The 23,579-nt window shown below is 51.4% G+C and overlaps 2 protein-coding genes and 1 pseudogene across 3 annotated transcripts in view; 1 reads left to right on the top strand and 2 right to left on the bottom strand.

Annotated features, from left to right (window-relative positions):
* Positions 1-1,827: 1,827 nt before the first annotated feature.
* Kiaa1522 (KIAA1522 ortholog) lies at positions 1,828-21,998 on the top strand. Of its 2 annotated transcripts, none has more exons than XM_015485316.2 (7): positions 1,828-2,028; positions 14,376-14,546; positions 14,629-14,684; positions 14,959-15,082; positions 15,922-16,038; positions 16,130-18,664; positions 19,106-21,998. In XM_015485316.2, exons 1-7 carry the CDS (start codon positions 1,938-1,940, stop codon positions 19,126-19,128), a joined length of 3,117 nt encoding a protein of 1,038 aa, XP_015340802.1. In that variant the 5' UTR covers positions 1,828-1,937; the 3' UTR covers positions 19,129-21,998. The 2 variants fall into 2 exon arrangements, with proteins under 2 accessions (XP_015340802.1, XP_048671770.1); XM_048815813.1 differs by lacking the exon at positions 1,828-2,028 and adding an exon at positions 12,227-12,491.
* LOC125610432 lies at positions 21,253-21,367 on the bottom strand (annotated as a pseudogene).
* Yars1 (tyrosyl-tRNA synthetase 1) overlaps positions 21,612-23,579 on the bottom strand; it is a 29,359-nt gene continuing 27,391 nt past the window's right edge. Inside the window, exon 13 of the mRNA XM_015485315.2 lies at positions 21,612-22,427. Coding sequence (XP_015340801.1) covers positions 22,317-22,427 — 111 coding nt within the window. The 3' untranslated portion in view covers positions 21,612-22,316. The remainder of the gene's footprint in view (positions 22,428-23,579) is intronic.

The following is a 23,579-nucleotide window of genomic DNA, read 5'->3' as shown; positions in this document are numbered from 1 at the left end:
AAGGCTCCTTGCTTACCTGTTCTCACTCAATTCATGCAAAGGGATTTGTACTTTGCCCTTGGGTGTTTCCTCTGTTCTCCCATACCACCTGTTCCTTTAAGTGCCTCAGTTTCCCTATCTATAAACAAAGATAATTGACCTAACAGATCTGTAAAGTCTCCCCCATCTTTGATACTGGAACCCCTTTTAAAAAATTTTTTTTTTAGTTGTAGTTGGACACAATACCTTTATTTTGTTTATTTATTTTTATGTGGTGCTGAGGATCGAACCCAGGGCCTTGCACATGCTAGGCAAGCGCTCTACCGCTGAGCCACAACCCCAGCTTATGGAACCCCTTTTTTCTATGGAAGTTGAAGAGACAAATGCACACACCATGGTACCCTGTGTATGGTATTTTCTATGGATAATTAAATGTTGTCACCTCAGACTTTTAGCAAGAGGCCTCAGGGAGAGTTGGGGTCAACTTTGACTCTTCCATTTTGCAGGGAGGGAACAGGGTATTATGGAGCCCCTGGGCATAAGAAGCAGCATGGTATAATGGAGGGGCTTGCCCAACTGGCAGAAAGTATGAATCATGTAGGGACTAGAACCATATAGGGGCTAGAACTCAGTCCAGCATTCTCTCTGTTATACCAGGCTGCCCCTAGTTAGAGAGACTGAGCATAGTGATGGAAAAGGAGAGTCTCTGACTAGGCTGTGAGGCCTTAAATAGGTTCCCCAGCAGAAGGGCACTTGTGAAGACAGGTGGGAGCCTTAGGTAGCCTCGAAGGCTTTTAGAAGAGGTAAGGCTTTGTCTGGGTTTTGAAAAACAGACTGTGTAAAGGGAGATGACTGAGGGGCACACAGCTCCACAGATGCATGCAGAGACAGGTGATTTCACTCATGTTTACCTGTAAGCTGTGTTACACAAACAAACCAACTGTATATCTGGGCATACACATAACAAACACAATTGCACAGTCATACTGATATACAAAAGCATAGTCTTATAAACAAACACATTTATAACATACACACACAGGCAGACTGTTACTTAAATACACAAAAGTCAGTCATCTGCAGCCACCATGAGATAGTCACATATGTAAGACATGAAAAAAGGCTCCATTACATGGATATATTCATAGATGATTAGAGATGTACCCTCATGTTCAGGGTCACAGATGTATGGCCACATCACATTCAAGCACACAATTACACAAAAATGTCATTACTGCTCTCCTCCATAGATGAGGTGAGAGGTGACAGCCTGGAGCAGTGGGCATTGGAGTCAGTCTGGGTTTGAATTCTGGCCTTGTAGCTTAATGACTTCAAGGAGCCTCAGTTTCCCCACCAGTAAAATGGATATGAAAAAAGTATCCACCTTACGGAATTGGTTTTTGGATGACATAAAAGTAGTGCATACAAGTAGGTAACAGTGCCTGGCACACAGTGAACATTAAAAGGATGCTGCTATTATTTTGAATACAACCACTGAGACGCAATTGGATATATTTGTACACTCATGCATGCAACACTCACGGGTTGGTGGCTGGTGGGCCTTAGTAGCAGAAGGGCTCCGGACCCCGCCTGCTAGTTCTCCCAGCTCCAGTGCAGTCCCCAAAGAGGCGGCCCTCGGGTTGGGAGAGCTGGCTATCCACCTGCCCCAACTGGACCTGCCGATTCTTTCCCGGAGCGTTCAGGGCGGGGCGGATCAGCAGGTCTCCCAGGTACCGGGAGGGGCGGAGCTGACGGGACGCGCGCCAGGCCCCGCCCCTCCTGCAGGCCCGCCCCCGTCCTGGCCATTGGCCGCAGAGCTCGGGGGCGTGGCTGAGCTGGGGCTGGGGGCGCCCGAGTGGCAGCCCGCGCGTCTCGCTGCCTCCCTCCCGGGGCTGCGGGCCCGGCCGCCGGGCTGGCTGGGCCGCGCTCGGGTTCCCGCGCCGGCTCCCGCGCCCGCCATGGGTAACTCGCACCACAAGAGGAAGGCCCCCAGCGGCCCCCGGGCCCGCAGCTTCTGGCGGTTCGGGAGGTCGGCTAAGCGGCCCGCAGGTAGGGGTGGGGGCGGGGCTGGCGGGGAGGAGGGTCTTTGCTGCAGCAGTCGCCACCGCTGCTGCCCCCTCCTGGGGCCTGGTGAGCTTGAGTGGGGGGCCGGGAACCCCCGCGCAGACCCCACCCCTTACATGTACTCGGAGACATGTATACAGTGATACCTACCGGCGGGCACACGTACGTGTTCACATTTTTCATGGTCGCACACACACACTCAGATGTATGGGCATGCAGGGACGAAAAACAATCACACACCCACCCGCGCTTTAGGAGACAGATCTTGAGACACAGGTACATATACCTATGCATACGGTTTACATGGCCACACGAACTACACCCACGCGCAGATTGAGACACATGGGCACATAAATCAGTCATGTAGGTACAGTTGCCCAGCGTCACGCAGATTCACAGTTGCACAACCGACCAGACTCCCTCGGGCTCACAGGCAGACCCTAGGGCACTACACACTTGTCCCGCAGACCTTAGCCCCCAACAGGCTGAAAGTTTGCAGGAGGGTGGGGAGACAAAGGTGGAGGGGCGAAGCAGGAAACCAGGGGCTGGAGGCTCCGGACCGCCTCCATCTGGCGCGATCGGGAGTCGGACTGGTTCTCTTGGCTCCCTCCCTACCCCCACCGCGTCACCGCGGCCTCTCCCCGTCCCCCAACTCCCGCAGTCCCCGAGGTCGCCGCCGCATCTCCCCCCTTTCAATGCAGCCACTGAGCTGGAACGCAGCAGTCCTCTTCGTCCAGCGTGCTGCGGGATCCCTCCGCGGGTCACATTCCAACCTCCAGGGGTGGGGGATAGGTAATGGGGAAGGCTTCCAACCCCTAAATGGGAGATGGCATTCTTGTTTTCCAACAAAGAACAATTCGGGGTATTCCTGAGAATCCCAAAGGGTCCTGGAGGAGGGGCCATACAGGGTGCTTGTTTTCTCATCTTGTGAATCCAGAGATGGGGGAAGGGCAAAGTGGGGGATCCAAAACCTTACCCCTTCAAGATATGAACTTTAACAGAGGCAGGTTACATAGAGGTACCTGCTGGTCTGAGGGGGAGAGATTCTGAGAGGAGGTAGAGTGAAGGGACCCTTGATGTCGTGGGAGAATCCACCCACATATTCCCAGGCTGGCCCACATTCCTAGAGGTCCAGCAACTGAGCCTGATGATCTCACCCCTCCATCAGCCCTGGACATAGGGGGCAATGGAAAGAGCCTGCTCTCAGTGTGGCTCTGGCATAGGGTCTGATGACCTTGGACAGATTCCTTTCACCTTTCTGGACTTTCCTGACTCCTCTGTTCCTGAAATTAGGGAGCCTTAGCATAGATGACTTTGTGGGTCTCTTGTAGTTATGACTAGCCATTTCATGGATGAAGAGACCGAGTCTAGAAAAGAGGGTCTTGTTCAAGGTCATTTGTATAAAGTGATTTGAGCACAAGGAATGATGACCAAACTAACAGGAAAAGGGTTAATTAAGTTGAGGTAGGCTCTCTGAAGAGTCCTCAGAAGGTGGGTGTTGATAGGCTGCAGGAGTTCCCTTCCCTGGCAACCCCAAAGTCCTGGCTGTGCCCACCTGTCTCTGCTTCCTGAATCTGCACTGAGCTGGCAGAGCTGGGGCTGGGCTTTTCATCTGTGCTATGATGGCTGCTCTGATCTGATGATTTTCTGAGAATCAATTGTGGGCCAGACTTGTGACCATTTGTCAAGGGGGAGAGAGAGAAAAAGAAGGTGTGTTTGCAGTCTTCTACCTGCTGCCCTTGAGGAAGAAACCAGGAATTTCCAGCCACCCTTGTGCACCTCCAGCCCCTGCTGCAACTCAGGGGTCAACTTGGTTTTCATGTGTTCCTAAAAAAACTAGAAAGCATTGTCAAGGCAACATAGAAGGGTAGGAGCTGGGGAATGAATATTCCAGGCTATATTTTATTTTATTTTATTTTTATTTATTTATTATTTTTTTTTTAATATTTATTTTTTAGGTTTCTTTTTGGCGGACACAACATTTGTTTGTATGTGGTGCTGAGGATCGAACCTGGGCCGCACGCATGCCAGGCGAGCGCGCTAACGCTTGAGCCACATCCCAAGCCCCTCCAGGCTATATTTTAAAAGTTGCTGGGTTGGGATCAGTTTACAAAACTGATTTCGTGATCTTAATCTGGTTTTTAAGTAACTGCAGGATTGGGATTAGTCCTGTATTGTTGATTGAAGGAGAGAACATGGGGGATTCCTTGAAGCTGCAGGGTATGGTCTTGAGAAAAGTCAGGGAATTGGGACTGAGTATGGAGATTGGAGAGGAAAGTAGTTGAGGCATATTCCTTGTCCTGGGAGGAGAAGAGTCTCCACTGTTAATGTAAACTTCAGTCCCTTTGGTTTTACTTGTGTTGAGGATTCTAAGGCTTCCCTAGCTTCAGATTCTGCTGCCATAAGCCCATAGGACTGGAGCTTGATTACTTATTCATTTGATTAGTCTGTGAGTGGAGGAGAGAGACGTGTCAGGCAGCTAGAGAGGGCTGTAGTGTACAGCCATAGGGAGCCAGTGAAGGTGTTTGAGCAAGGGTGGAGCCTACAAAAGTGGTGTGTTAGGAAGATGGCTCCAGGGCGGGGGCAGGTGCAGGCAGGCTATCCTGGGGTGGGCGTGGAAGCTCAGAGCCTCTTGCAGTAATCCAAGGGAGAGGTGATGAAGAAAGGGCTGATCTGGGGCCTGGGGTGGAGGGCTATGGGAGCAGAGAAGAGGGGCAGCTGCAGAGACACTTTGGAGGATGCCGCAGAATTTTTCAGGATTTGGGGTTAATCAGATGTTGGGAGTAAAGACCAGAGGGGGCTGTGAAGGCTCTGTACTCAAGATTGCTTGGCTGGGGGTGGTAGCAGAGTTGTTACTGCAGAGATAAAAATAAGGCCCTGGGTAGCTTGACGCAGTGGCACATTCCTGTAGTCCCAGCTGTTCAGGAGGCTGAGGCGGGGGAATACAAAATTGAGTCTTGACTGAGCAATTTAATGAGAACCTATCTCAAAATTAAAAAAAAAAGGGGGGGGAGTGAGGGCTGGAGTGTTAGAGCACCCCTAGGTTCAATCCTCAATAGTGACTCCCCCCCAATAAAAATAAAAGGCTCCATGCTAACCCTTTTCATTAATTCATTTGTCTTCAAATAGTTTAACAAGTGAAAAGCTATTATTCTCATTTTACAGATGAGGAAGCTAGAGCGCAGGGAAGTAAAGTTACTTGCCCAAGGACACACAGCAAGGAGATGGCAGAACTGTGATTCAAATCCAAGCTTGTCATATTATAAAGCCTGTGCCTCTAACCAGTTTAGGGATAGATGATTTCATGTTGTGATTTCTCAGCCTGTAGATCCTCTGGGCAAAGAAAGCCTGAGACCCGGGGCATTTGAGCCCTGAGGAGCACCCAAGTGTCAAGCACAGTGGGAGAGAACTGGAGTCTAAAACCACTGAAGCCTTCAAGGGCTTAGACAGGGAACTGGTGGGAGGGGAAATAAACCAAGATCCTAGGAAGGGTTGACTCCTCCCCTGATCCAGTGCTCTGGGAGGGGAAAGAAGGGTCAGGGTGGATGAGGCGAGAGTACTTCCCCTCTGCTAGAAAGACACTGTGACCTGCTAGGGTTGTTTGGCCGTGGTTCTCAGGAGTCCAACCCAGCTCCCCCCGCCCCCGGCCCCATGTCAGCTGGGAACTTGGTCCTAGGCAGGTTGGGGAAATGGTGGAGGATATGAATTGGGAACCCAAGGAGAGTCACCCTCATATCACAATTCCTGTGCATTGTACTAGAGGTTTACCCACAGGGCCTTTCTCCTAGTTGAATTCATGTTCCCATCTTGCAGATGGGAAGGCTGAGGAAAGGGACTGGTAAAGTCAGTCTCTTTGGAATTTTTTCCATCTTTCACCCTGCTTCTAGACCTGGAGGGCCTTAGGCTTTGGTAGGTTTCACAGCTGAGAGAAGGTCCTATCTCTTGCCCCCCAATGTCTCTTCCTCTTCCTTGGGGGGAGACTTGTGACCAGATGTGTGTGATATCAGGGCTTGCTTGTGGGAGCCCTGGGCTTCCAGATAAGGAGCTTAGCTCTCTTTGATCTGAGTAATCAGTGATAAGTTGAACTCCAGTTGCTGCCCCAGCCCTGACTGTAAGTGGGGAACCATTGCCCTCCTTCTAGAAACAGTTATATATGCAGAGGGCTCTTTGGCACTTATCTCTCTAAGCCTTCTACAACACAGGTGGAGAAACCGAGGGCCAGAAAAGGACATTACCTGGCTCAGGGTCAAACTCTAATTAGAGGCAATGAGAGGTGGGTGCAGGATGAAGTAGTAGCAGTACAAGTTCAAGAACAGCCTGGGCAACTTAGTGAGACCCTGTTTCAAAATAAAAAACAGACTGGGGACATAGTCAGTGATAGAGTGCTTGTGTAGCTGTGGGTTCAATCCTCAGTCCCAGAAACAAATTAAAAAATGAAAATAAGCTGGATGCTGTGGCACACGGCTGTAATCCCAGCTACTTGGGAGGCGGAAGCAAGAGGATTGCAAGTTGGAGGCCAGCTGGGGCAATTTAGTGAGACCCTGTCTCAAAATAAAAAAAAATAGTACTGGGAATCTAGCTCAGTAGTAAAGAGCCCCTGGATTCAATCCCCAGAATCAAAAAGGCAGTGAGCTCAAACTAGGTCTTGTGATTCCCAGGGCTGTGAGATTTGTCTGGTCTGGACCTAGAATTCCTTCCTTCCCAAACAGGGTCAGGACTGTCAGATTGGGTGAGGTCACTAAGGGAAGATAGGGAGCTGCTGTTGAGTGTCCCTTATCAGGCCTTTATCTTAATGGTCCTTAACTCCACTTGAGATTGGAGAAGCACTCTGGAAGTGGGCGGGAGGCAGGCCACAGGTGGCACTGGAAGAACATGGTTTTGCAGCCAGTTAGAACTGGGCTCAAATCCTGACTCTGCCATTACTAGTCTAGTGACTTTGGATAAATCACTGACCCTTTGGGAGTGCCTCTGTATGGTGAGGGCCATTGAATGAGACCATCTGTGTCTCTCAGTTGGTTTTCTGGAGACACCAGTTTGTTGTTGCTGTGTTGTTAAGTGGAAAGGTCTTTTTCCTGCCTTCATTCCCTGGACCGGCAGAGGCTCACTCTGATAGAAAACTTTGAACTTGCTCTTGGTTGTAGGGTTTTCTTTAGCTTTTTCAGGCACTCTGTGAGGTGGGTGTTCATGAGATAACTGTGGCCGAGAGAGGCTGATTTATTAAGGCTCGGAGTCCACATCTCTTGAGTCCCAGCCCTTCCTCTCCTAACTTCATGGTGGCTGCCTCTCTGGCATCCATAGAATGGGAATAATCATGCCTTGAAGGAACAAAAGAAAGGGCTTTGGAAAATCAGAATTGTGCCCTGGCCGAAAGGGATTATTATGTCATTGTTGGGAGCAGATGCTGGCCTGGAAACTCATTACCACATTTATTAATATTATTATAGCTAATTCCACCCTGCACTACTGCAGTTTCCCTCAGGGCACCCTGTGGGATGGGATCCTCCGCTCCCTGCTCCAGGCACTCCCTGCCCCCCAATATTTACCTTAGAAGCGGCCAGGCCTGTCAGCTCCGCCCCCGCTGGGTGGAGCTGGACAAGGGAGGGGAGGGGGATTCCCCTGATGTAGAAGTGGGGTTCAGGGCTTCCCCTTCTTATGCCAGGGAGGAGACTGAGGCTGTGGCCCCCTTTACCCATTCACTTTCTTAGACTCAAGACAACTAAGGCATTTGGAGCGAGACTCAGGGTTGAATGTGGGATCCGCCACTTCCTGGTTAGGTGACCTTGAGCAAGTCAGTCACTTTCTCTTGGTGCTCCTTTGTAAAAAGGAAACTTCACTTATATGTTTGGGATAGTAGAAGAGAAAGTGCCTCTTCTACTTGAGAGTTTCTTACGCTCATTTGCCTTTGCCTTGCCTCAGGGGGAGTAAAATCCACAGATGCTCTTGGTTCTGTTCAGGGATTCCTCTAGAATGTGTGACCTGAGGAAACCCTGGCCTTCATGTGGAAGGAAACCCTTGGCTTTCATGTGTCCACCAGTATAGTAAGGGGTTGAGCGTAAAAGCCTCTGAGCATTCTGACTTTTCGCTGGAGGGTTGGCCTGGGGCAGTAAAGACCAGGCCTGGTGCTGGCAAGTTGGCTATGAGGGTCCCAGCTCCTGAGCAAGGCCACCTGGACAGTTATGCCCTCCCCCCTCATTCCTCTCCCCTGAGTCAGGCTGGCCTGCCTGTGGGTGCGCCTCCCCCACCCTGAGCTTTGGAATGGGGCAGGTTGAGGCCTCACCCCATGGAGTTTGTTGCCAAGACTGTGTGTAAGCATGCGCATGCGGCTGGTGTGTGTGGGGGGTGGGACACAGGGGCTCCGTCTCTGATTGCTCCCTGTCCCTGGGCTCAGGAAAGCCCCTGGGTGGTGGGTACACATGCTTGTCTTCCTGTACATACAGCCACTTGGGCCTTGTGGGTGTCTATGCAGTTGCCTAAGTGGATGAAGAGGGTGTAGCCTGGGTGTGCTTTGTGGGTGTATTTCTGAGCTCCACCTTTGGAGATGGCCCCAGTGGGACATTAGAGGTACACACCCCCATACCCGCTCAGGGACTGTATCTGATCTCAGGAGCTTGCCTGGGTGCTCCTTGGTGTGCCTGGTGCGTTGGGGGTGTGGCCACAAGTAGAGTGCCTTCTCAGCACTGGGAAGCCTCCTTCCTCAGGCAGATGTGGGGGCAGAGGTTGCTTGGTGAGCTTCTGTCAAAGCCTTAACCCCAGCTGGCACTCCTGGACTGTACCAAAGCAGAAAGCCATGTGGCCTTGGGCCAGGTCCTTCCATTCTTTGGACATCAAGTTTGTGAGGTGCCCTCCCCCACCCGAGATTCAAGTCACTGTGCACCTTCCTAAGCAAGCGCAGGTGTGTAGACCCGTGCCTGGGGTGGCTAAGAGAGGCAGCAGGCTCTGACCAGGCTGTGGGTTGGGAGGGGGAGGGACGTTGCTGGAGCAACCAGATGTTATCAAGTGTGAGAGCCTTGGATCTGGCTGTGGAATTTGCAGCTGTGGCCCTGACTGACATATGTGGGCCTTGGACTTCTAAGGGCTAATGTTCCCCCAGTCCCAGCTTAGCCAGAGCTCAGCTCTTTGTTTCCCTATTGAGAGGGAAGCTGGGGGTGACTGCCCTGCTCAGTGAAAGGCTACAGTTTTAGAGCCAGCCAGAGTTTGGGAAGTCACCTAGGTCTCTGAGCCTTACATCTGCCGTCAGCTACTAGGAGCTTCAAGTACCTTCAAGTAACTGCCTTGAAGGGCTGCCCTAAGATCCAGCAGGACAGACAGATGGACACAGTGGCTCCCAATTCCAGTTATTTGGGAATCTGAGGAAGGAGGATCACAAGTTTCAGGGCCAGCCTGGGCAACTTAGTGAGACCCTGTCTCAAAACTAGGAAAAGGGTTGGGGCTGGGATTGTGGCTCAGCGGTAGAGCGCTCGCCTAGCATGGGCAGGACCTGGGTTCAATCCTCAGCACCACATAAAAATAAAGGCATTGTGTTGTGTCCATCTACACCTAATAAAATAAATATTTAAAAAACAAACAAAACAAAACAAAAAAAACTAGGAAAAGGGTAATTTGGTGCACAGGAAGGACACTCCTGGGTTCAATCCCAATACCAAAAACAAGAACCAAAAAAAAAAGGAAAAAGGATCCATGAGGACATAGACAGGGTTTTGCTTTCCACCAGTACCTGGCACCATGCCTGGCAGGGATTAATCACCCAGCAAGTGTCGGTCTGCTGCTCTTTTCTGTTTGTGTAATACTGATAAGTGAGTTGGGTCTGGCCTAAGAGGGGGCGTGTGGGGGAAGCAGGTAGTCAAGAAACCTCCAATTAGTAAAAATGATGGAGTTCCTGGACCCCTTCTTTGGGGAGATAAGGTTTGTAGCTGGCATAGTGGACAGCATGGCTTTTGGATTCAGGTTCTCTGAGTGAAGTGCTGATATCATTTGTGCAATGAAGCCCAGAGTGGGAGCTTTATGGGTGTTTGCCCCTGCTGGTCTCCAGGTCTTCCTCTGTAAAATGGAAATAAAGGTGCCTACTTCTTGGGACTGTTATTTAGAGTTCAGTGATGTAACATATCTACTATCCAGCTCCACAAATATTTGCTCTCCAGAGGGCAAGGGCTTAGCCATGGGCTTGAATGGTCTTAGAGGCGAGCAAATGGGAAAGGAGCTCCAGAGGGGTCTTAGACCTCTAAGGAGTCCAAAAGAGGGCAGGGAGGGAGGGGTATCCTTGGCGAGTTTGGGAAAGAGCACATTATAGTTCACAGAACCTCTCTTTCAGAGTCTCAGCTGCTCTAGAGTTTCCAGGAGGATCCTTTTTGTAAGTGTCTCTACCCAGCTGAAACTCTCTTGACTGACTTCCCAGGCTTTTGGAATGTAACCTGGAGTCTGCTCAGGCCTAGGAGCCCCACCTGACCTGGCTGCTGCCCTCCTCTGCTCTCATCTCCTGCCAGTTTCTCCGCACTAGCTTCCTTTCTGTTTGTGGAAGTCCCACTCCTCCTCAAGGCCTTTACATTTGCTGTGCTTGTCTGGAAGGCTCTACTTCCATATCTGCCTTGGCTGGCTCCTCATTTTTCAGGTCTCAGTTCCAATATCCTTTTCTTAGAGGGTTACCACCTCCAAACACAGCTCCTCAGTTTTGTTTTGTTTCGGTTTATTTTTTATTTTTTTGGTACTGGCACTTAAACCCAGGGGCGCTTTACCAGCCCTTATTTATTTATTATTGTTTTTATTGTTTGTATTGGGGATTGAACCCAGGAGCACTTTACCACTGAGCTACATCCCCAGCCCTTTTTATTTTTTATGTTGATCCAGGGTCTCTCTAAGTTGCTTGGGGCCTTGATAAGTTGCTGAGGCTGCCTCAGCCTCCCGAATCATGGGATTACAGGTGTGTGCCACCGCACCTGGCACTCATCAGTTTTTACTACCTAAAGTTATATTAGCCTACCTCATTCATGTATTCCTCAAGTATTTACTGAACTCATAGTGTGTATCAGGCACTGATTCAGGCTCTGGGGATATTCTAGTGAACAAGATAAAGTTATCCTTTGGCTGTATCCCTAAGTACAAGCTTAATATTTACTAACCAAATGAATGGATATAGCATCTTATAAAGAGGAGTTATTGGCCCTTTTTTCTTTTTCTTCTTCTTTTTGGTTCCAAGGATTGAAACAGGGGTGCTCAACCACTGAGCCACATCCCCAGCCCTTTTTTTAAAATACTTTATTTAGAGACAGGGTCTCACTAAGTTGTTTAGGGCCTTGCTAACTTGCTTAGGCTAACTTCAAACTTGTGATCCTCTTGCCTCAGCCTCCCAAACTGCTGAGATTACAGGTGTATGCCACTGCACCCAGCCCAGCCATGTTTTCATACATAGTCTTGACTTTTGTGTGATGGAGGTAGATTTGAACATGGACTTGACTTGCCTCTTAGTACCTCTCCTCTCTCCATCCCTCCTACCTCTTGACTATTTTACTGACTTTGCCTATGGGCTCTTTTTTGCTAATGTGTTCTCCCTTCCTGGTGATCCAGCACACAATCAGTTAGACCAAGTAGGGCCAGCAGGAAGAATCCTAGACTCAGGGAGCTGGAGGTCTGTGTTTAAATCCTGCCTCTGCTGTGTGACCTTGGAAGTTCTCTGAGCTGTTCTGGGCCTCTGATGACACACTGCCATCAGTGGGAAGAAAGTGTGGGGTTGAACACACATATAAGGAGGGGGTTGTTACCAACAGCCACTGTGGTTCTGCTCTGGGCCTCTCCCTGGCTTCCCAGTATGTACTGTGTCCTGGGCCAGATTGTACCCCTCCAGGGGCCTCTGCCCACAGCCTTGCCACTCCCACAAGGCAGCCCTGGGCTCCTGCCTGACTGCTCCATGAACTGAGCTCTTTCCCCAAGGAATTATCCCATCAGCCAGAAGGGCGTGGGGGTGGGCACCATGCCAAGTCTGGTCTGGTAGCCCTTACACCTACCATCTGGCAGCTAGCTGGGCCCTTCGCTTCGCTCTGACTCCTGAATGTTTAGACAGGACTTGGTGGCAGTGTTAGTGATCCCTGCAGAAATTATCTTCCATCCCCCTAGTCATACCCGTTAGTAGAGCAGAGCACCTGCAGTCTTTCCGCCTCAGTTTCCTCGTGTCTCTGCGTCCCTGCATAGGGGGTGGGGTCGGCGAGTAGGCGGGACTAGTGGCGAAGGTGGGAGGAAGACCTGGAACAGCCCCTCCCCTTCCTCTGCCTGCAGCGGGTGCAGCGGTGGGTTCGCTGGCGGGCACCAGGCAGGCGGGCTTAGTGCTGGGCTGTGGTGAAGGCGCTCCTGGGCGCACGGAGGAGGTTAGAGTAGGGGACATCCCCGAGTGGCGCCCGCAGTCATGGTGGTGTTCCTTGGCCGCCACCTCCCTGCGCTTCTTGAGCTCTTTAAGAAGAAGGGTGAGTGAGTGGGTGTGGCTTGGAGGGGGACGGGAAGGGATCCCCACAGCTCCCTTAGCCAGACTCTTCCCTAGACTGGGGGATCTAGGCCAGGGAGGAGCAGTGGGGTTGGGTCCGGCGCTATTAAGGAGGCCGGAGTCCCCTGTCCGCGGCGTGCCTTTGTCCAGCCGCTTTGTTGCTGCCTTTGTCTGGGCCTGCTTATCCTTGGGAGGATGGACCCACATCTTCTGACCTTGAAGCCTGCCGCCCTCGGGCCAGACTGCCTTCCTGCAAGGGTACCCATAATTTACTGGGTGCAGCCTCCAACCTAGTTCAGAGTGAGGGGACAGTCCCTTTTGGAGTCATCCCAAAGGTAGGGGAGTATGGGATGTGGGGAGCTGCAGAGAAAAGTGCCACTGGAAGTTGTGGAACCATGTTTAGAGGCCTGGGGGTTTGGAGGAAGGGGCTTATACCCATTCTTTCTCCTAGTTACTGGGCTTTCAGGCCTGGATTCAGACTGTAGGAGCCACAGCTTCTTGGACTTTTGGAAACCAGGGGTTCTCAGTCTGAGTGTGATCCAGGAGTCCCCTCTGGGAACTTGGATTTAGTTCCAGCTGATTGACTCCCATTTGCTGGGTGACCTTAGGCGAGGCCTTTCCCCTTTGAACCCGTTTCCCCACTTGTAAAATGAGGGTCTGAGGGAGATATCCACTACCTGCTGGGGTACCTCCTACCTCTGACCTCCTGGCTTTCCTGGGGCAGGAGCCCTGGCCCTTGAAGAGTAGGCTGAGGAAGGGTGAATGGCAGGTATCTGAATGGGCCACCCTGTTCCTGGGGTGTGTCCCTTTAAAGGGCTTGTTTTGTTCCTGCCCCTCTACAAGGTACTGCCAAGGTCACATGACCCTCCACTGCTTTTGCTTATGTTGTGGGTTTCATTTAAAGAAGGGCTAGGGCTGCAAAGTGCTGACACAGCTCCCCCATCCCCAGGATTAGATGACCAGCCCCCTGTGGGCGGAGCCTGTAACAGGATCTTCTGTAATTGATCCCTGGCTCCATGCATCAGGGCCTGGGCTAGGGCCTCCATACCTGGGACTCTTCTCCCTGGAGAGGTTGAACTCTCTTGACTGGGGGTAGGAGTGCCTGGGTCTCTTTTCTCCCCTTCCCTGTCCATTCTTCCACGAAGGGGTAGTCCTATGGGTGAGTAGGGGGCCCAGGAGATTGTATTCTTGGCCTGTTTTTCCCTGTTCCCCAGTGTTTTCTGGGACTCTGGTTATGACCCCTTCCAGCTCCTCCTCCTTCTTGGTTTCCCATAGTATCTTCTCCCTGGACTTGGGCCAAGGCACTGTATGAAAAGGGTGGTTTGTTTTCCTTTAAAGTAGGGCTTGGGGTCTGGAGGTGAGCATTGTATTTGCTTATGGGATATGTGTATACAGGGTTGTTTTGCATGGGGCCCTGAGTGACGTGTGTATACACAGTTGTGTGTATACTTAGATACTGTTTACATGTGTACAGAATGGGAACTGTGGGTGTTGTGGATAGGTGGAGGCTGGGTATGGATACTTATGTGGGTTCATACTTGGGTGCTGTTTGTATGAAACTTGTGTGCATAGACTGTGAGCCTCTGTGTCCTGTGTGTCGTGCCTTGCGTGTCCATTTGTGTGGTGTGAGTACTCAGATATATGCGCCTTTGGGCATAGTTTGTGTATGTATTTGGGGGCTGTGTGTATTAAGTGTTTACCCCAGTATTGTGGGTTGTATGTCTGCACTGGGGAAAGTGGGCATTTGCATGTGTGTGTAGGGACCATGGGCAGTCTGGGGACTCCGGTGCCTTTGTCATGGTACCTGTGCATTTTGAGGACCCACATGCCTTTGGGTCTTACCTCCCTTCCTCCTTCATCCTACTAGGTTCTGCCAAGGCTGAGAGTGAAAAACGTCAGAGTGCAGGGCCTGGCCAGGGGCTAGGGTCTGTAGTGGATGAGCACCAGGACAATGTCTTCTTCCCGAGTGGGCGACCGCCTCACCTGGAAGAGCTGCACACACAGGCCCAGGAGGGGCTCCGCTCCCTACAGCACCAAGGTAACCCTTCTCACCCTCCCTCTACTCTCTCAGCTCCTGAAGTCAGGAGCCTAGCCCAACACTCTCTTCTGGTGTCTTCCAGAAAAACAGAAACTGAACAAGGGTGGCTGGGACCATGGAGACACCCAGAGCATCCAGGTGAGCCCTGCCCCTAGCTCAGTCCTGACTGCTCTTGCTGCCTTTCTTGACCTGTGGCAAGCATGGCTTTAGCCCTTCTGGGTCTTTTTCCTTCTTGTATCTCAAAGGGCTGGACTGACTGACCCTTCTGGGCTAGTGTGGGCTTGCTCCAGTGATGCTGGCTCTGTGCTGGGTAACACTCGAGGGCGGGGGGGTCTGTAAATCAAAAGTTCCATTGAGGCGTTCTGAGCAGGCAGCCCACAGAGGCCAGGGACTAATCTTCTTCTCCCTACAGTCCTCCCGGACTGCGCCAGATGAAGACAGCATCTCCTTCTGCAGCCAGACCACATCCTACACGGCTGAGAGCTCCACGGCAGAGGATGCACTCTCCATCCGCTCAGAGATGATCCAGCGCAAAGGTGTCTCCTCACTGGCCAGAATTCCTGGGCAGGGGAGAGGGGTGGTGGGCACCATCTTGTTTTAGCACCCGCAGCTTCCCTTTCTCCTCCTAATTGTGTCTTCTCAGGCTTTGTGATTCAGTTAATTCAGGAGACAGTACACTGTGTCCTCTTGGAGAGAGGTGCTAGGGATTGAACCCAGGCCTTTGAGTATGCTAGCCAATTGCTCTATCACTGAGCCACTGAGCCTTGTCCCCAGCCCCAAGCGAATGAATCTTAACTGTAAAATTAAGAGTAGGGGTTGGGCCTGGTGGTACATGCCTGTAATCACAGCAGCTTGGGGAGACTGAGGCAGCAATTTATCGAGGGCCTAAGCAACTTGTTGAGACCCTGTCTTAAAAAAAGGGCTGGGGATGTTGCTCAGTGGTTAAGTGCCCCTGGGTTCAATCTGTAGTACCCTCCGCCCCGTCAAAAAAAAGTTGGAAATTTGGGTTTTGGCTTGATGTTGCTAACTGAGCAGCCACGTGACCTTAGGCAAATCCTTAACATCCCTGAACTTACGTTTGATGTTTTATAAAAATCAATAGATAATAATAGCGTTTACCTTATTGGAATGAATGCTGAACATTAGCATGTGGACATAATAATGTGTTCACTAAATAAGTACTCACTAAATGGCAATGATCATTTTGACTTAGCCTTCCATAATCTTATAGAAAAGAAGCCTCTAGTTTTACCCATATCTATTTGACTGCAGAAATCTTTTATCCCAAGGCTATTACTAGCACTTCACAAAAGTAGTGCTCTGCAGGAGAGACCTTCTGCTCTAATGGTTTTTTCCCCCCTGAATTGGCCCTCAGGCTCCACTTTCCGACCCCATGACTCATTTCCCAAATCTTCTGGACGGTCAGGGAGGCGTCGGCGGGAGCGTCGGAGCACCGTGCTGGGTCTGCCTCAGCATGTGCAGAAGGAACTTGGTGAGCCCTGGGTTTAGGTGGGCAGTGGTGGTGGGTGGGGAGCCGGCCAGCCCCTCTTTGCTGACTGCCACCTGCTCCTCATCCATTCTAGGCCTGCGGAATGAGCGTGAGGCACCAGGTACTCCTCGGCCTCCTGGTCCACGGGATGCTGTCCGAATCCCCACAGTAGACGGTCGCCCAGCCGGCATGGCCTTAGGGACTGGGGTCCGAGTATCTCTGCAGGCACTGGAGGCAGAGGCAGAGGCTGACGCTGATACAGAGGCCGTGTTGCAGCGCCACATTGACCGCGTCTACCGGGATGACACCCTTGTTGGTCGGTCCTCAGGGGCCCGGCCCCCTCCATTGACCCGGCCCATGTCTCTAGCAGTTCCTGGACTGACAGGAGGGGCAGGGCCTCCAGAGCCTTTGAGTCCAGCCATGTCCATCTCGCCCCAGGCTACCTACTTGTCAAAGCTGATCCCACACGCTGTGCTGCCACCCACTGTGGACGTGGTAGCCCTGGGCCGCTGCAGCCTGCGCACATTGAGCCGCTGCAGCCTGCTCTCTGCTAGCCCGGCCTCCGTCCGTTCCCTGGGTCGCTTTTCCTCTGTCTCCAGCCCCCAGCCCCGTAGCCGCCATCCTTCCTCTTCCAGTGATACCTGGAGCCACTCTCAGTCTTCTGAGACTGTTGTATCTGACGGTTCCACCCTCTCCTCAAAGGGGGGTTCTGAGGGTCAGCCAGAGGGCTCTGTGGCCAGCAGTAGCATGGCACCAGCTCCCCAGGGGGGCAGTGGGAGGGGTTCCCCTAGTGGGGGCAGCACTGCCGAGGCCTCAGACACAGTCAGCATTCGGAGCAGCGGGCAGTTGTCTGGCCGGAGTGTTTCCCTGCGGAAGCTGAAACGGCCTCCTCCACCTCCTCGCCGGACATACTCCCTCCATCAGCGGGGCTCCGAGGCACCCGATGGGCCCTTAGGGTTGCCACCTAAGCCTGAGCGGAAGCAGCAGCCGCAGCTTCCCCGGCCCCCCACCACAGGTGGGTCAGAAAGGGTGGTGGGTGTAGCACCTTGTCCACCCACCTCGGCAGGTAGTAGCTGGGTGCCTGGCTTGTCTCCTGGTGGCACCCGGCACCCCCCACGATCCCCAGAACGGACACTTTCACCCTCCAGTGGATACTCGAGCCAAAGTGGTACCCCGACCCTACCTCCCAAGGGTCTGGCAGGTGCCCCTGCTTCCCCAGGCAAGGCCCAGCTTCCTAAACCAGAGAGGGTCACTTCCCTTCAGTCTCCTGGTGTCTCTGTCTCCTCTTCCCTCACGTCTCTGTGCTCCTCCTCCTCTGATCCTACTCCCTCAGACCGCTCTGGTCCACACATGTCCATCCCCTTGAGTGATAGGTTTGTCATACCTCCTCACCCCAAGGTGCCTGCCCCCTTCTCTCCTCCTCCTCCTTCTAAGCCCAAGAGCCTTAAAAAAGCTGCCCCTACTTTGGCCACTCCTGCTGTGGTTCCTGGGCCTGTCTCTACCATTGATACTAGTCCTGAGTCTCTTCCCACTCCCCAGATATCTCTGGTCCCACCCCAGGAGTCTCCTGTTGTCTCCAAAGATCAGTCACCCCCACCATCCCCACCCCCATCTTACCATCCACCCCCACCACCTAGTAAGAAACTAGAGGTGGTTGAGGAGGCCCCAACTTCCCTAGAGACTGAGGAGCCCCTCCCAGACAACTGGCCCCCACCCCCACCCCCTACACCTGAGGAGCAGGATCTGTCCATGGCTGACTTCCCACCACCTGAGGAGGCCTTTTTCTCTGTGGCTAGCCCTGAGTCTGCAGTAGCCCCTGGGCCTGTCAGCTCCCTGGCTGCCTCCCAGAGCCAGCCCCAGGGGACCCTAGACCCTCCTCCAGCCCCACCAGCCCCACCCGCAACTAGTTCTGTCCCAGAGCTGGTCAGACTCCCTCGGAAGGAGCCAGTAGGCTGCAACAAGAGCAATGGGGCTTCCAGGGACGAAGCTGGTGTGCCCCTGGTCACCCCTTCACTCCTGCAGATGGTGCGGCTGCGCTCTGTGGTAGCTTCCACAGGTGCTCCAACCTCTGCATCAGGGCTATCAGCCCCCCAGAAGCCGCTGCGAAGGGCCCTGTCAGGTCGGGCTAGCCCTGTGCCTGTCTCCTCTTCTGGGCTCCATGCTGCCGTCCTACTCAAGGCCTCCAGCCTGGCTGCCAGTGAGGGCCTCGGAAGTGCCCAGCCCAATGGACCACCAGAGGCCCGGCCACAGTCTCCCCAGTCTCCTGCCTCAACAGCCAGCTTCATCTTCTCCAAGGGCACTAAGAAGCTACAGCTTGAACGGCCAGTGTCCCCTGAGGCCCAGGCTGACCTCCAGCGGAATCTGGTGGCTGAACTTAGGAGCATTTCGGAGCAGCGGCCATCCCAGTCCCTGAAGAAGTCACCGAAGGCTCCCCCACCTGTGGCCCGCAAGCCCTCGGTGGGAGTCCCCTTACCTGCTTCTCCCAGTTTTCCTCGGGCTGAACCCATAACTGTTCCTCCTACCAATGGGCTCCCTCATGCTGAGGACAGGACTAAGGGGGAGCTGGCAGAGAACGGAGATGTTGTGCAGCTGGTGGGCCCAGAGGAGAAGATGGGTCCCCCAGACTCAGGTATAGTGCGCAGTGGTGGGTGTGGGTCTTGTCACTGATGGTAGGAAATAAATATTTGAAGTCCTACCACTGGGCATTTGCTTTTGGGTCTTTGAGATGGTTAATTTTTACAACAAAAGGGAACAAAACAAAAATAACTGGATTTAGGAGGCCTGGGACAGGTGAATTGTCACTTGAACTACAGGAAAAGGAACATGGGGGTGGGGCTTTGACCTCAGACCTACCAGGTGTATTCCAACCTTATCATTTTGTCTTATCCTAGTGCTGTGAAGTGTGGGACAGTGACACCTACTTTACAGTGTCTGAGTCAAGCTTCCAGCTGCTGTCACTGGTGTCTGTCAAGTGAGAGTTTAGGGAAAGGCTGGGTGAAAGTGTGCTTGGGCTCTCAGTGTCTGAACCAAACTGGGCGCCCCTTACTAAATGTTCCTTTTTCTCTCACAGACCCACAGAAAGAGCTGGTCTGACCATGCACTGGCACTGCTGACCCATCCCAGGAATACAATCTCTCAGGGACCTGAGCAGCTCCAAGGACGAGAGGACAGCAGACACAACCTAAGAGAGGACGCCTGCAGCCTTAACCTCCACAGCCTTCGATATTTATGCAAGCCTGGTGTCGCCCGTCCTCCAGATCACCCAGCTCTCATGCCTTTCCCCTCAAAGGACTCGCCTCCAGCAGCTGCCCCTTCAGCCTTGGCCTTAGCCTCATCATGAAGGAGGTAGCTGGTGGGAGTGGGTGACTGCGCCCCCTGCTGGCCCTGAGGCCACAGAGACGGGAGCAGAACACTTCATGTGTTTTTTCCATCCCCCCCCAACCATGTCCAAATCATGCACATATTGTAGTCCAGAATCAAAGCACTTTTGTGAAGTGGCTGCATGTCCATCCTCCAGGGCTTGGGAAGCCACGTTCCAAGGGTCTGTTTACATGGTGGCAGCATCAATCCCTGGGTACCAGCCCATAGCTGGGACCAAACTGTCCCTCCTCCCCAATCCAGTTTGCTCCTTTCTTAGTTCTTGGAGGTGGGCAAGTCACATTCCCACAGGCTCCTCATGGCTGGGGGCAGGAATGGGGCTGTGGAATTCCAAAGCACAAAAGGTGCAGTGGGGTTAGCCTTCCTGTGCCTCAGTTTACCACCAACCTCCTGCCTTCCAGCTCTGCCAGGTGCTTCATGCAGGGGACAAGAATTAGGGGACTCCCAGGCTCTAAATGGGTGTGGGGAGGAAGAAGGAGAGGGCAGGTTTGCAGGCTCTGTCCTCAGAAGCAAATCACAGTAGTAGGTCATCTCAGCAGGTCCTTGGCATGCCAGACATCTGCCCCTTGTTTGATTGATCCAGCAGGCACAGTTTCAGAGGCAGGGCCCATGGGTTGTGTCCTTTTCAGCTTCACAGGGAGTACTGAGACAGGAGGGAAGATCTGGCAGGGGAGCTTATTTGGGCAGCAGCCCAGGTCTGGCCCTTGCACCTTATTTTCTGACCTTTCTCTACTCTTTGGTGCATGTCCTTCCTGCTGTTCAGCATGGGTGATTCCACAGGGGGAGCTGATTTGAGTGGCAAGAATGGGAAGCCAGAGGTGCAGTCTTACTCCAAAACCTTCCCTTATCAGAGGGCGCTGGGTGGCTCTTCCTACATGTCAGCCTCTGCTACTGATCGCTCCTCCAGGAGTTTTAATGACTTTTCTGTTTTCAGCTTATGTGATCTATCTAGGTCAGGTGGCTTCCTCATTGGTCCCCTTGGCTCCACAGGGGTGCCTCCAGTACCTCCGTGCACAGCAGTGTGGCTGCCACCCAGGGCCATCCCTTCTTGATCCTCTTTTCTCAGCAGTGACTCAGCCTTGAGCCTGGCAAGGAACCTTACTTTTAGCTTCTCCACTACTACAGACAGTGACACACTGGCCCTTGCCACCTACCCCTGGGAATGGGGGTTTGTGGGCCTGGGCTCCTCTGGCTGCCTGCTCTGGGGTCTTTAGTTTGCCACTGTTGTCTTCTCCCAGTGGCTACAAACCAACATCTTTCCCTTGCCCCATGGATAATGGGGAGCTGTTGCTGGTATATGTTGCACCTGTCCAGTGAGTAGGGGAAGGCAATCAGTAAGTACTCTTCTGCTTGGAGCTTCTGATCCACCCCACCCCAGGACCCAGAACCTAGGAGCAGTCAAAGCCCCATGAAACTAGGCCTTCAGAACTGCTGGAGGTGGAGGGAGCCTGACTCCTCTTTATTCCCATGTTACTGGAGCTCTTATCCTCAGTTGGGATTTTCTGAGCTTGTTTCCCCACCTGGTGGACCAGAGCACAAAGGAGAGGGGGGAATCTAGAAGAGGCAACTCTCCTTTGTTCTCTGGGGTGAATGAGCTTGACCTCGTGCAAATGGAGAGACCAAAAGCCTCTGATTTTTAATTTGCATAAAAATGTTAGAAGAGAGAAGTATATATATATATTTCTTTAAATTTTCGAGTCTTTGATATGTCTATACAAACAATCCATTCCCTCTGCCCTGAAGCTTGAGGGGTGAAAAAGCTCTGTTTCATTTAAAAGGTGTTAATTAATTAATTAAATGATTGAAACTTGGCTGTGACTGCTGCTTCCCGACCCTCCACATCAAATGGGCAATATGTTCTCAATGGCTAACACTGGTAACTAGGTGTGAGGAAAGCTCTCCCGACACACTAGTGTGAAAACTCAGTCACCACACTAATCAACCACAAAAGGATTTGGCTGCTGCTGCTGCTGAATGGGGGTGGAGCAGGGCAGGGCAGTGGTCTCTGCCAACATTTAGAAGGGAAAATGTTCTGCTTGCTGCGCTTAGCACCACCAAAGGGAAACCAAAGGTATCTGCCATCCACCAGTCCCCCAACTGTCCCACTACAATGCCAAACTTACAAGATACAAGCAACCCCAGGCTGGGAGAGGGACCCAGCAGCTGCTTCACACTTACAGACAGTCCCCATCCAGACATGCTTGTTCAGACCATTTTATTTGAATTTGACAGTGATGATTAGTGATTCGATTTTCTCGCCTTATAGAGAAATGACCTCACCCTCTCTGAAGACACACGCCATGCCATCCATGCTAACTAACAACACAGCTGGTTTAGGGAGTGTCCCAGTTTGGCTGGATCAAGGGAAATTCCATGAGCCCTGGGGCAGGCCCTGTCTCCCACCAACACGAAGCCCCAGAGTAGGCATGCAGTGTGAACGCTGCCAACCACTTGATAGACCACTAGGTTCTGTTTTCCCTTCTCTTTGCTTTTCAAATCCCACAATTTCCTGTTGGGGAAGAAACTGTAATTAGCCCAGTCCAGGCACTAGATTCCAGCTAGAGGCACAGCTGCTGGGATAACTCCAAAAAACTTGGGAACCAATGTTTTTCCAATTACAAGGACTGTGGCATAAACTTTTTCTATGAGTTATATTGAAACCAGAATTCTTGAGTCAGCTGCCAAAGGAAGCTGGTAAAACTGGGTTCCCTAGCCCCACTTACCACCTGGGATGATTCCAGATTCTGGGGAGGTATGCTGCCCCTTACCCAGTTTTGCACCTAAGAAAGAGTCCAAGACCTGCTGCTTCAATGTCCTGAGAGATGGGCAAATAGGTGACAAATGGAACAAACTGAGACACCAGAAGACTCAGGATGGTAGAAGTAGGGAAGATGCTGGGCTGGCTAGCTGATATTCCCTCCTTTCAGTGTTTTACAGGAAATGTTTCCCAGCTTGGTCATGAAGTTGGTTTGCTTCCACTGTGCAATGCACTCATCAGAAATCTTAAAGTCAATCTGATTAAGATAGAGGAAAAAAAAAGTTGTTAACAGTGGTGGTTGAGATCCCAAGGAAACTTATACTACTCTAGTGTAACCTGGCTCAGCTTTTCTAAGAATAATTTGTCAAAGCTTCCATGTTCATATCTTTTGTCTCAGGTAAGTTCATTTTAGAGATTTAGTTTAAGAAAATAATCATGAAAAATTAAGTACAAAGGTCTCTGTATAAGACATCCAGCATAACATTCTTTTTGTGTGTGTGGTGTGGTGTTGGGGATAGAACCCAGTGCCTCATGCATCCTCTACCACTGACTGACAACCCAGCCCACTGTAACATTCTAATAGTGAAACAATGAGAACACCCTCAATGGCTAGTAAAGTCTTAAATTATGATAATTGTGATAAACTGCTGTGTAGTGTGACCTCAGTATTTAAGATATAGAAAGTCTGGGAGCATAAAGTAGAAAAAAAATTCAGTACTGGGGATTGAACCATAGACTTTTACCACTCAGCTACATCCCTATTATCCCAGACATTTTTTTTTTTTCTTTTTCATTTTGAGACACAGTCTTGCTAAACTGCCATGGCTGGCCTGGAACTTGGGATCCTCCTGCTTCAGCCTCTGAAGTCACTGGGATTATAGGTGTGTGCCACCACACCTGACTAAAACAGAAAACTTTCAGTATGAGTCAAACTGTAAATCCATTTTATGCAGAGCAAAGGACCAAAAGGAAAAAATAACTTCATTTTTTAAGTTTCTCTTTGGCAGGACTATGGATATCTTATCTTGATTTTTTATTTTATAATACTTGAGATTGAACCTAGGCTTCTTTACCACAGGGCTACATCTGTAGCCATTTTAAATTTTGAAATGGTCTCACTAAGTTGCTGAGGCTGGCCTTGAACTTGCAACTCTCCTGTCTCAGCCTGCAAGTCAATGGGATTCAGGCATGCACCATGGTGTCTGGCTGGATATTTTATTTTCTTCATTACCCCTATCTATATTTTAGACTTTTTCTACTATGAAAATTTTATTTTATAGCCAGAAAAAAAATAAGTGATTCATAGTCACCATAAAAACCCATTTGCTACATACAGAAGACACACACCGTTTAAACACCTCCAGAAGCATTTTGAGGAATCAGGTATTGAAAAAGGCACATATGGGTG

Source organism: Marmota marmota, unplaced genomic scaffold, assembly GCF_001458135.2.
Source record: "Marmota marmota marmota unplaced genomic scaffold, marMar, whole genome shotgun sequence".
NCBI lineage: Eukaryota > Metazoa > Chordata > Mammalia > Rodentia > Sciuridae > Marmota > Marmota marmota.
Note: the sequence above shows the minus strand (reverse complement) of the source record. Positions and strands in the feature narration are given on the sequence as shown.